General features: G+C 39.5%; 1 protein-coding gene across 1 annotated transcript in view; it reads right to left on the bottom strand.

The window, feature by feature from the left end:
* NPFFR2 (neuropeptide FF receptor 2) overlaps nucleotides 1–11,819 on the bottom strand; it is a 255,115-nt gene extending 243,296 nt beyond the window's left edge. Inside the window, exon 1 of the mRNA XM_087434420.1 lies at nucleotides 11,662–11,819. Within this exon, the coding sequence (XP_087290546.1) occupies nucleotides 11,662–11,771 (110 nt within the window). The 5' untranslated portion in view covers nucleotides 11,772–11,819. The remainder of the gene's footprint in view (nucleotides 1–11,661) is intronic.
* Nucleotides 11,820–12,689: the final 870 nt, after the last annotated feature.

The following is a 12,689-nucleotide window of genomic DNA, read 5'->3' as shown; positions in this document are numbered from 1 at the left end:
AAAGTAATCCTAGAAACAGGAGGAGACTGGGAAGAATAATACAGGGAAGGAGGGAAAGGCAATTATGGGATTGTTAGCAAACTGATTGTCTGTGTGAGGTTCAGTCATGCTGGAAAGCCTCACAGGAGCCATATAAAATATATCTCACAATTGCCCATCTGAGTGATTAAAAAAAGTGTTTATCCACCTGCTTCCATCCTAATCAGCCAAGAATCGCCCCATGGTGATAACTCTTACACTTCCTGTTGGTATATGCGTCAGAAGGGCTGAGCTGGTTCTTGCTGATGGTCTACACTGATTCATAGAAATACACCAGGGCAAAAAGCAAGAGGTAAGCAGTGCGGCTGAGGCAAGTTGCTGTAAAGTTACTAAGTTGTCTAAGTAGTGGATTGCCACTGCACTTGCTGGAATAGAAAGGTGGGCTGAGAGACTGGGAAGTACAGCACAGGAGTTGTCCAACATAGTTCACCACTTGTACTGCTCAGATCTGCTTGTGCCCTACATTAAATCCAATAGGTCACAGAGAAACAAGCTACCGTCCCCATTGCTGCAACTTATCTCAAGACTCTCATTGGTATTCATTATTTTTCTCCTCCACCACACATTTTAAATTTTCCTAATCCTTTGGCAACAATTCAGTAGCTCCAGATTTCTTGCCTAGTGGGATAACATTGACCTCTGTGAGAAGTCAAAGGCTTCAGTTACTTTACTGTGGTTTAACCATGGTTGCTGCCATTACCTATCTATAGTCATGACCCGGCATAGAAGCACCAAGATATTCTCTGGGATTCCAGACATACTCCTTCTTGTCCCCATTGTATAACATCTCTATCATAGGCAATCAGGAACATTCCCATCCATATAGTAACTCCTTTGTCTGATGGCTCAGCAGCATTAAGAGTTAAAAGCATGGGCCATACCTGGTGGCTTAGTGGCTAAGTTCGGCACACTCCACTTCAGTGGCCTGGGTTTGGTTCCCAGGAGTGGACCTATACTGTTCTGTTAGCAGCCATGCTGTGCTGGCAGCCCACATACTAAAAAAAAAAAATAGAGGAAGATTGGCATGGATGTCAACTCAGGGTGAATCTTCCTCAGCAAAAAAAAAAAAAAAAAAAAAAGTTAAAATGATGATAGTAGTGGGACTTCAGGAAACTTGAAGCCTTACCTCTGGTAAAAATATTTCCCTGGTGGGATCCAGGACCTCTATTCCAGCAAAGCCAAGGGGTGGGAAGCACAAATTCCAAAAGAGGGTCACTTGGAGTACTGGTAAGAGGGGCCAATCCTCCCTGCAAACTTTGGTTCCCATTTCCATATGTTCTAGTTATTAAGCACACAGTACCATGTATCACAGCCTATAAACCATTGTTTCAGTGCATATACTGCATTCTTGAAGGACAATCCCCAAACCAGTGGTGTGCTGGTAAGCCGGCTTCTTTTCGAAGTCGTTGCTTACTCTGGGCCCCATTCAAACCTAGCCAACTTTCAAGTCACTAATAAACAGTTCAGAGAAGTATACCCAAGTGCATTATATGCCACTTCCAACATCCAAAGAGGATTACCAAGTGCAGAGTCTTTTTTACAAGACGTCTAAACACTTTACCTATATGACAGGCCCCTGAATCTTCCTAGAGTTTCTCTCTCATTCTCTGCCATTCATGTGTCCTACTGAGACATCAGATTACATCCCTCCATAGAATGGATCCCTCAGAGGCATCATTTAGAACCTCAAAATTCTCTGCCTATGGATGGAAAAGAGTAGTATCCATTGACCAACTCCTATCCCCATTGTCTAGGCTTATTTCATGGGGTGATAACACTCTCATCCTCCCGCTTTGAACATTTATCAGATTGACTGAAAGGATTTTTGCAGGTGTCCCATGTAGATGTGGCAGAGAAGACCTGAGGCACAAAATGAGACCCCAGTGCAGCTGAAATGAAGTGCATCAGGTTATACCTGTTCACACCAAGTTTCTACAGCAGCTGAGAGGATGTGAGGTAAGGCACAAGCAGTGTCCAGTGCAGGCCATGTTCGGAAGGAAAGGAAGTCTGAAAATCCTGGTAGACACTAGTCTGGTATACCAGAGACCCCATTATATATGTAACAGGATCACAATCTGTATGCTCCACTAGGGCAAGGACAGGGTGTGACTTATCATAGTAAGTGCTCACCAAATATCTCTTGAATAAGTGAGCAAAAGAACAAATTAATAAACAATGCTGCTATAGTTGAATTCTTAATGGAAGAAATTTTAAAAGCATGTCATCTTACCTACTAAATATGTAGATATAGGACTCTTCGCTGTCAAAAAACAGTGAACTGAAATATTTTGTCATGCTTTAAAAAATACATATTATCCAGGCAGTCAGTCTCGATCATGCCTCAATAGCAGACAGAGACAAAAGGCAGACTCATATTTCTGCAGGTTCAGTCAACCTATACTAACAGAACAAACATGGAAAATTAAATGACTGTGATTGTTCTTTCACCCAAGTTAATGTGAAAGACATATTTGAAGTGGAGTTTAAGTTAACTCAGAAACTTATGCGTATGTAGTCAGTTTTTATTTTGGTTTTGAGAACTATGTTCTATTCTGCCCAATTCAAAAGCAAAGTGATGCACAAGTCTAGCATAATAACAGTGCTGTATAACTTCTCCAGATCCCTACCTAATACATGTCTTTTTATGTATTTTGTGTATGTATTCATAGAGAGAACAACAGGCAGACAGAGCAAGAGACAAAGAAAATAAGGTTTCAGCCTACTCTCAATCAATTATAAAGAGCTGCCTTGGGCCTGGCCCGGTGGTGTAGCAGTTAAGTTTGAGCATTCCACTTTGGCAGCCCGGGGTTCGCCGGTTCCGATCCTGGGCGCGGACCTACTCACCACTCATCAAGCCTTGCTGAGGCAGTGTCCCATGTAGAAGAGCTACAACTCTACAACTATGACACACAACTATGTACCGGGACTTTGGGGAGAAAAAAGAAAAAGAGGAAGATTGGCAACAGATGTTAGTGCAGGGCCAATCTTCCTGAAAAAAAAAAGAAAGAAAACTGGGACCTTAAAAAAAAAGATAATTGCATTTCCATCTTTAAAAAAAAAAAAAAGAGATGCCTCTATCACATGGAAAGATTTCAGAATTAATTCATTTCATTTTACAAATGATTTGAGTTGATATTTCCATTACAGTGCTCCAATTTCTCCATCCCTTTTAGGACAAAAAGCTTGCATATCTAAGATGGCCAGTTATGATGAAACTATAGCCACAAAGAATGTTTTTCATGAGTATAGTGCTAATAGGCGTAAGTTGTGAACCAAGGACCCCAAAATCAATATTGCCAACTTCTAATTTTATGGCTCCCAACTTTTTCAAGTATGCAGACCCTTTTTTACTATCAAAAAATTTATCAACAGCTTCTACCCATATACTACTTTTAATTGTTCTTTTAAATGAAATTACATTTCAATAGTTAGAAGAGTACTAAGTATAATTGAAAAATAGTAGCCTGGAAAATATACATTCCATTTGCAGACGTTGCTTACTTGCTGATAGTAGAGCACTGGTTTAGGGGTGGCTCTGGATCAAAATGCTGGATTTTAAATTCAGGCTCTACTTACTAGAAAACTCTCTAAGCCTCAGTTTTCTCATCTATAAGGAAAAGAATTGTTACCACCCAAGATGGGGGTCATCTGCCCCCTGCAAGACATGCCAAGTCAAGAGGCAAGGTGGTAGGAGAGAAAGGACTTTTCATTACAGCTAGCTAGCAAGGGGGAAGATGGCTGACTAAGGTCCAAAAGACCCATCTTCCAGAAGAAAGACTACAGGCCAGTTATATACGAGGCTGGTCTCCCGGGTGGGGGAGGCAGCTGGTCTCCAGGTGGGAGTATCCATCTGATCTCCTGCTGGGGGCATCCATCTGGTCTTAGTTCCTGATAGTCTTTGGTTTTATTGGACATACCTTAGAGACTGGAGCCCTATACTCTGATCTTTCAGTTGTCATTGACGATGGCTATCAGCATAGACTCTCTGCTCCGGAGTCATCACATTCCCAAGGAACTCTAAAGAACAAACTTATCAACTTACAGCAGCTGGGAGGGGCCATAAAATCTACAGAACATGTCTGGGTTAGTTAATCAGAGGTCATTCAAAGTTAGAATAGGGTTTCTTTTCCACAATATGGCTTCCCTTGTGTCAACCTTGTGTTGAGCTGGTATCAGAATGATAATAGATACTTCATGTGCTGGCATAAAGATTAAATGGAGAAATCCATACAAAGTGCTCAGCATAGTGCATAGTAAATATTAAGCTCACTCCGTGTTAATGTTTTTCAGTTGTATGCATATGGGTCTCCTGACTATTTGCAATGACATTGATCCCTTCCCCCCTAAAAAAAAAAGATTGAGAAAAACTACTTTTAGCCAGGTTGCTCAGCAAAGAACATTTAGACCACAATAGCAGTTGCATAGAAATAGGAGATATTACTAATGTAAGTGTCTATACAGTTTTGGGAATTTTTTAACTAATTCATTGAAAATTTTACTTAAATGCCAATAGATTCTATTGGAATTTGGTAACCTTAGAGTAAATTTAACAATGGCCCAAAACATGAGTTAATAATTAAAAGAAAAATTCTCTTTGAAAATAATCCTCACCACTTCTCTGGTTATACTACAAATCAGTACTCTTAGTAAGAATTCCAGGTTCCTTATATATAAAATTAATTTTAAATGTTCTGCCTACCAAGGCATATATAAGAATGACCCTTCTTTTAGATAACCTTGGAAAAGTTCATTTAAATTCTTAAGCATTGTACACATCTTAGGTAATACACCATGAAGGCTATATAAGAGATGAAAGAGAAAAAGTTAATACCAAGGAAAAATGGTAATCATTTTCTTTTTCTTACTGTTAGCACCACCCCCTCCCCACCAAAAAGAGAAGTTGCTTCCTCTTTTCCCATGGTTATTCCCTGTTGTTCTACATGCTGCAAAATCCACCTGTGCTTTTATTATTTTTTTGTCGCCCATAGCTGTTCTACTTTTTACTATTGTGGTTAAGTTAGAAATATTTTTTATTGACTAGAAGGGTAAAAATGAATATAGCAGAATCACAAGTCTAAATCTCCTTGATACTCAGTCACTTTAATTAAAAAGGTGCAAAACTTTTAAAAAATGGTATTGGGATGGGCTGCTCATTATAAAAAAATTTCCCTTGAGCAATAGTAGCTCAAATATCCTTAAAATTAAAAGTTATATAATTGTATCTACTAGAGAACTGTGAGTACCAGAACAGATATGCCATACACAATTTAGAAGCACATGGGCTCATCAGGTTTCTCCCAAAATAAATTATCTGCATAAAGAGGGTCCACTAAATATTTTTGCCTCAGAAAGCAATTATCACTACTTAACATATAATTGTTTATTAAAACAAAGTTACCATCTATTCTATCCCACTAGAATTATGCTCCATGAGAGCAAATATTTTTATCTGCATTTTCATTACTTTGCCCCTAATACTTAGAACAGTGCCTGGCTCAATAAAAATGTGTTAGGATGAATGAATGTGATACTAATGTTAGTCAAATTTCTATAATTACCAATATAACAAAGAATATGTTATGAACAATGTGTTACTCTATTTATGCCACATGACTACAGAATAGATAGTTCTGTTCTTAAAAAGGTGGGCTTTTTATTTTATTTCTTCCTCCAGCTTGTTATATCAGTCAACATTTGTAGAATCAAAAAGTTTAATACATTCCTCATGAATCAGCCTCTCTCATGAATGAGAGAAATGATATATTCTGAAAAAACAGAGGTTATATGTGTGTGTGTTTTCAATTGAATCTTTATATTCGGCTAGATGTTTTAAGTAAATTTTTCCATTTACATTGTTACCATTAAACTCATATTACTCTATTAATCAGGGTTAATTGATAAAGCTTGTATACAAATCTTTGTCTATAACCAAAGCTCATGCTCTTTTCACTGTTCTAAGAGATTTCTTACTCCATCAGGAGAAAGCCATCTACCTTATCTGCCAATGGTAAAGAGCTGAACTAATCTAATTAGTGCAAAACACTCCTGTTTGGAGTCAGGTTCTACTTTCTTACTTCAAAGAATTTCAAGTACCATTGGCACTCTGAGCCTCAGCCTCCTTATTTGCATAATTAATTTATAACGCTCTGCCTACCAATGCATAAATTGCTGTCCAGAGCGAAAGAAATAAAAAATGTAGGAAAGTGATTTATAAACTGTGAAGCAATATTGAAGTGTATGATATTGTTGGTATTAGCACTCATCCATATACATTCGTATTGTGGAAAAGTTTTTTTTTTTAAGTGCTATGACTTTATACCAAATGTTCTTTGTGGGAATGCAGTAGAGTCTCAGATATCTGAAGATGAAAAAATAAATAAATAGAATAACAGAAATAGCCAGTGTTTGTATTGCACTATATACCTTTATATGTAACTGGACTCCTTTTTCAGAGTGCATCCTCATATAGAGTTCACATGGCAGTACTTTGAATAAAGCAGAAAGGGGAGAAATATGTAAAGTTATCTATCATCATTCATTATACATTAACCTCCTGTTTAACATCTCCACATTTGAAGTAAAAGTCAGTGAACTTTCTAATAGATAATCAGAGATTCCAATTTTTTTTCAAGAAATTGGGACAGAAATAGAATGAGAATAAAAATTTCTGTTACCAATCTCACTCATTAAGTAGTAGATAATAACAACAACAAACAAACACATAAAGAAGAGATTGGATTGGTGGTTACCAGAGGGGAAGGGGGGAGGGAGGAGGGCGAAAGGGATAATTCGGCTCATGTGTGTGGTGATAGGTTGTAATTAGTATTTGGGTGGAACATGATGTAATCTATGCAGAAATAGAAGTATAATGATGTACACCTGAAATTTATACAATGTTATAAACCAATCTTACTGCACTAATCAAAAAATTAAAAAAAAAAAAATTTCTGTTACCAGAAAACAACTTTCCTTTGCCAGCTCTTTTAACCCTCAACCAGATTAGAGTGTAGGTATGACATCAAACTGAGTTCATCAGATCCCTCTCTCTGTTAGTCACACATTGGAGTATTCCAAATGGTGGTTTGACTGAACTGAGTAGCACTTTGACCACTATCCAACCAATTCAATCAAAAGGATGTCTGAATTGTACTAATTAAACTCTGCGACATCAAGAGTGAGAAAAACAAGGCGAAAACAGCTTGATAGTTTTGAATGGTTTAATTTTTTTTTTAATTCCCTATAACATCATCAGTGCTAATTAGAATATCCTAAAGGTCTTGTTTTCCTGTGAAAGACCATTTTGACCTAACTTAATCAGTGCAGGCATAGCTCTGTGCTGACTACCAAATATGAACTTACATGTGAGTAATCCCAGAAGAAAATATCAATCCAAAAAAAAAAAAAGGTACACAAAAATAATATTAAATTCCAAACACTAATTGCACTAATTAAATGCACTGGAGAATCTAAGATCATTAAAATAGTGAAGTGTTCATCAGAATAGGTAGGAATAAAAAATAATTAAAATTATAAATGTATGAAGCTATTAGAATAAAGGCTTATATCCAATACTCAGAGTTAAGACAAATAAAATCTACTGTCCAAACAAAGCAAAGAAATAAAGGTATTATTTAAGAGTACAATAAAGTCAATTAGTTCAAAAAATTAAATATTTTGTTCATTTCCACAAAATCACAGAAAAATTAAGTTGGTATTTTCAAACACTTAGTCTTCCCAAAACAAAGACTAGTTTCCATCTTAGCATTAAAATTGACTTTCAGAACAGGTAAAAAGAAAAAAACTATCATGAAGTTTGTGGAAGTTGAGTAGAAATATCTAAAAATTAAAGTCTAGTCATTTTAAAATTTTAGAATATGCCAGTAAAATTGTTAAATAATTGTTTATTACTGTTAACACATATAGGCAAATCTTTTAGATATTTTAAGTATTTGTGTGTTTATGCATATAGAGTATTTCCTTTTCCGTTATGAAGGAATAATAGGAATATTAAGTACCTTACTAGAGTTCCTGCTGTAAGAAACCATTGATCAATGCCTGAAAGCAGGTACTTCGACAACAGGTAAAGTAAGTTTGAAATGTCTCTGAGGAAGGAACATCACAAGGTGAGCCACAAGGTTACCCTGACTCTCTATTTGTGCAAAACGTCCTGGCCTCAGTGTTTCAAGCTGGAATCCAAGCATAGCACAGTGGTCCCACTGAGGTGAGGAGGCAGAGATTAAAATTTAGGGTAGCTGAAACGAGTGGAATTTGAAGGATGGGGTACCAGAGAGGAAGAATATGCATGGGGGCAGGAAATGTGTTTAGGAGACTAGGAGCTTCCCCATAGGATGAGGGCAAAGACTGGGCTGTGTATGCAAAGGGCAAAGACATATGAGGCTTGCTAATGGCTATGTTTTGTGGGTTTTGTTCTTTTTTTTGGTTTTATCAGCTTTATTGAAATACAATTCACGTACCATACAATTCATCCATTTAAAGTGCTAGTATATTCACAGATACATGCAACCAGCACCACAATTTTAGAACATTTTCATCACTTCAAAAAGAAATGCTGTACCCTTTAGCTATCACCTCACTGATCCACCATTCCTCAAATGTAGGCAATCACTAATCTACCTTCTGTCTCCATAGACTTGCCTATTCTGGATATTTAACGTAAATGGAATCATAATATGTGGTCTTTTCGACTGACTTCTTCCACTTAGCATAACGCTTTCAAGGTTCATCCATGTTAAACGTGTATCCACACTTTATTCCCAGTATTCTGTATGGATATACCACATTTTGTTTACCCATTCATTAGTTGATGGACAATTGGGTTGTTTCCACCATTTGGCTATTATGAATAGTGCTGCTATAAACATTTGTTTAAAAGTTTTTGTGTGGTCACGTGGTTTCATTTCTCTTGGTTAGAAATCTAGGAGTGAAATTGCTGGGTCATATGGTAACTATATTTAATCATTTGAGAAACTTCCAGACCATTTTCCAAAGTGGCTACACCATTTAATATCCCCACAAGCAGTTTGTGAGGGTTCTAATTTCCCTACCTTCTCAACAACACGTTATTATCTGACTTTGAGATTGTACCCATCCTAGTGGGTATGAAGTGGTGACTCGTGATTTTGATTTGCATTTCCCTGATCACAATGAGGTTAAGCATCTTTAATGTGCTTGTTGACCATTTGTATACCTTCCTTGGAGAAATGTCTATTCATATTCTTTACTCATTTTTCAATTGGGTTGTCATTCTGTTGTTGAGTTGTAAGAGTTCTTTGTGTATTCTAGATACAAGATCTTTATCAGATATGATTTGCAAATATTTTCTCCTACTCTGTGGGTTGTCTTTTCACTTTCTTGATAAAAATCTTTGCACTACAGAGGATACTAATTTTGATGAAGTCCATTTATTTCTTTTGTTGTGTACCCTTCTGGTGTCATATCTAAGAATCCATTGCCAAATCTGAGGTCATGAAGATTACCTCTATACTTTCTTCTAAGAAGTGAAATAGAAAGTGTAAAGTGTCAGTTCAGCTGAGCACTCAGTGGAGGGAACAGGCATCAGCCCTAGGTCTCCTTGGCTCATCTCTCTTGTCCTGGAGCTCCTTCCCACAAGCCAAAGCAAGGGCAATCAGGATCCAAGTATTCTCAGTGATGCCATGCCCAGTGTTGAGCCTACATCCCACTATTAGGGGCTGGACAGGAAACGGGCACCTACCTTTTGGCCATACTCACCTGGAACTTAGCCTCAGTGACAAGTCGGTAAAGTAGGAGGAGAAATGCCGGCAGCATCTTGCCCCTCTTGAGAAGATAGACCTACAACTTGGAGTTGGGAGAAAAGGAGCCCTGTGAACTTAGTTTTACTTGTCTTGCTGAGCTAGGAGCGAGGAGTGAGTGAGTGAGTCTTGGCTCAAATACCACAGATTGTCACTTTTCTTACCAAGTTTAGTAGATTTTCTTGAATAAGTATTTCTTCATTTGCTATATGCCCTTAGAACCATTTACAGAGACTTTCACCAGTTTCCCTGGGGAGAAAGCCCATGATGCTCCTCCCACTGTCATGCCAAAAGGGGAACCACAAGGTTTCTTTTGAGGGTAATAAAAATGTTCTAAAATTAGATATAGTGATGGTTTCCCAACTCTAAATATATGAAAACCGTTAAAATTTATACGTTAAACAGGCAAACATTATGGAATTTAAATTATACCTCAGTAATTTTGCTTTAAAAAAAGAATATATGAGGCTTACCAAAAAGTGGCTATGAAGGTGTTGAGAAAGGAAGAGAGGCTAGAGGTCAAGCAGGGCTAGAAGACCTTGGAGGTCACACCCAGATATTGGACAGGCCTCATTATTACCTTTTTAAACACCAAAGCACCCATCTCAGGCACTAGAAAGACTATACCTTGGAAGTAGAGACCTTATTGTAGAGAAAGGCCCACTCCAGAGTTACCTGTACAGAGCCTAAAATCCAAGTTCTTACAAGAGCAGTAGGAGACAGAGTTTGGAGCGGTTGAGCCCTTCCAAGTTACAGGGGCTTGGGAAACACTTCATGCTTTCCACACATCCACCCAAAGAAAAGGCAAAATGAAGCTCACACAAGCTTAAGATGATTGGCCAGTAATGGAAGTGCCAACTGAAACAAAAGTCAAATCTTTACAGGAATATAACAATACAGAGTTTCTATAACACGTCTTCAATAATGTCCAGTGTACAGTGAAAAAATTACTGTACATGCAAAGAAACAGAATAATGTCACTGATAATCAAGATAAAAATCAGTCAGTAGAAACCAACTTTGAGATTGCCCAAACATAGTATTTAGTAGATAAAGACTACAAAACAGCTTTTATTACTATGAAGAAAGAGTTAAAGGATAATATATTTAAAGAATTAAAAGCAAATACAATTTTGAGTAAACAGAAACTCAGCAGAAAATTAGAAACTAAAAAAGTAAAATAAAATAGAAATTCTAAAACCGAAAAATGCTAAATTCATTGAATGAGATTGGAGATAAATGAATAATGAATTTGAGACAAATGAATAGGAATTATCCAAACTAAAGAACAGAGAACAAAGGTTAAGAAGCTGAATAGAGAGGAGTGGAGTCAAGATGGTGGCGTAGGCAGACTCTGAACTCACCTCCTCCCGTGGACACAGCCAATTTACAACTACTCGTGGAAAAATTACCCCTGAGACAGAACTGAAAACTGGATAAGAGGAACTCCTGCAACAACAGACAATCCTAACTGGGGTAGAAGAGGCAGAGACTCCCTTCTGGAGGGGAAAAATGCCGCCTTCACAAGCCGCCAGCTTCACGGCCGTCCGGGAACAGCGCACAGGTACGCAGCATCCCTGGAGGCGCGGGGCCCTGAGCCGGGGAGCGCCCCCGCTGTGGGCATTTTGTGGACCCAGCACAATCGAGTCCAGCGGCATAATACCTGACTGTGCCTGCTACTAAAGCATTGGGTAGCACCCCCAGAAAACCCGGTTCACAAAGAAACTAAAACTGGCTCTTAAAGGGCCCGCGCACAAACTAACCCATTCCAGAAAGCATCCTAAAATCACCAGAAAGAAAGGTGCACAGTGCTTCGGTGACAAGAGACTCACCTAATAGGCCCTGAGTGCATCTCGGTGAGGGGTGAGACCTCTCCAGGGACTGGGACATTGGCGGCGGCCATTGTTGTGGCCTGGTGTGGGTGTGCTGACACAGACGCCATTGGAGTTCTCCCTGAGGCCTGCTAGCCCAGGGTCTGCTCCACCCGCTAGAGCACCGATTTAATCCAGCTCAGCTGGGGCAGGCAGCCCACCCTAGAGACTGGCCCCACCCAACAACAAGCCCTCAGGCAACTTGTGGGCCTGCATAGATTGGTGACTGGATTCTCTGCAGCCTGGCAACTGAGCCGACTTGAGTGGGGCAGGGTGTGCACAAGGAGCGGGTGGAGAGTGTGGGGCGGTGGCGTAGTGTGTGGGGCTCCCGCCGTGGAGAGACTGGGTCCGCTTGGGGAGGTCGGAGCACTCACACGGGGCAGGACTGTGTTGACTGTGTGTGTGGACCTGTGGGCAACAGGGCTTGTCAGCTGCAGAAGACTTGTGCTTCTCAAAGACCCACATAGGAGGTTTGCCCCACCTTCCAAAGCCTGAAACAATTGGGTGCTCCTGTGCCTGAGGCCAGCCCCACCCAGCTGCAATCCTCAGAGAGCTGACAAGAGACCTAATAGGCTAGAGGTTTACAGCAATTGTAAGGCCCTGAGCCTAACAACCTGCCACACTGGGGGCCTACTCACTTAAAAGAAATACTGCAACACAAATGTGGTATTAGAACTTACAGCCAACTGTGCTGGGGCTCCCCACACCTGATAAAGAGACTGAAGGGCCCACAACAACTACAAGCAGCTGAGCATTACAACAGCTGGCCAGGAGCATAACTCAGCCTCCCTGGGCGCCTATAGGGAGAGCTAACAGGCCACAATAGAAGGACACACATAGCCCACATAGAGGCCACCCCTGGAACATTAAGAACTGAGGGAAGCACACTGGAAGCCTCCTAAGGCATCACTTACATAAGGTCACCTATCCAAGAGCAGGAGACGTAGCTGACCTACCCGATATGTAGACACAAGCACAGGGAAAGAGGC

This window comes from Ceratotherium simum, chromosome 8 (genome assembly GCF_057802395.1).
Source record: "Ceratotherium simum simum isolate JZ-2026a chromosome 8, ASM5780239v1, whole genome shotgun sequence".
Taxonomy (NCBI): domain Eukaryota; kingdom Metazoa; phylum Chordata; class Mammalia; order Perissodactyla; family Rhinocerotidae; genus Ceratotherium; species Ceratotherium simum.
Note: the sequence above shows the minus strand (reverse complement) of the source record. Positions and strands in the feature narration are given on the sequence as shown.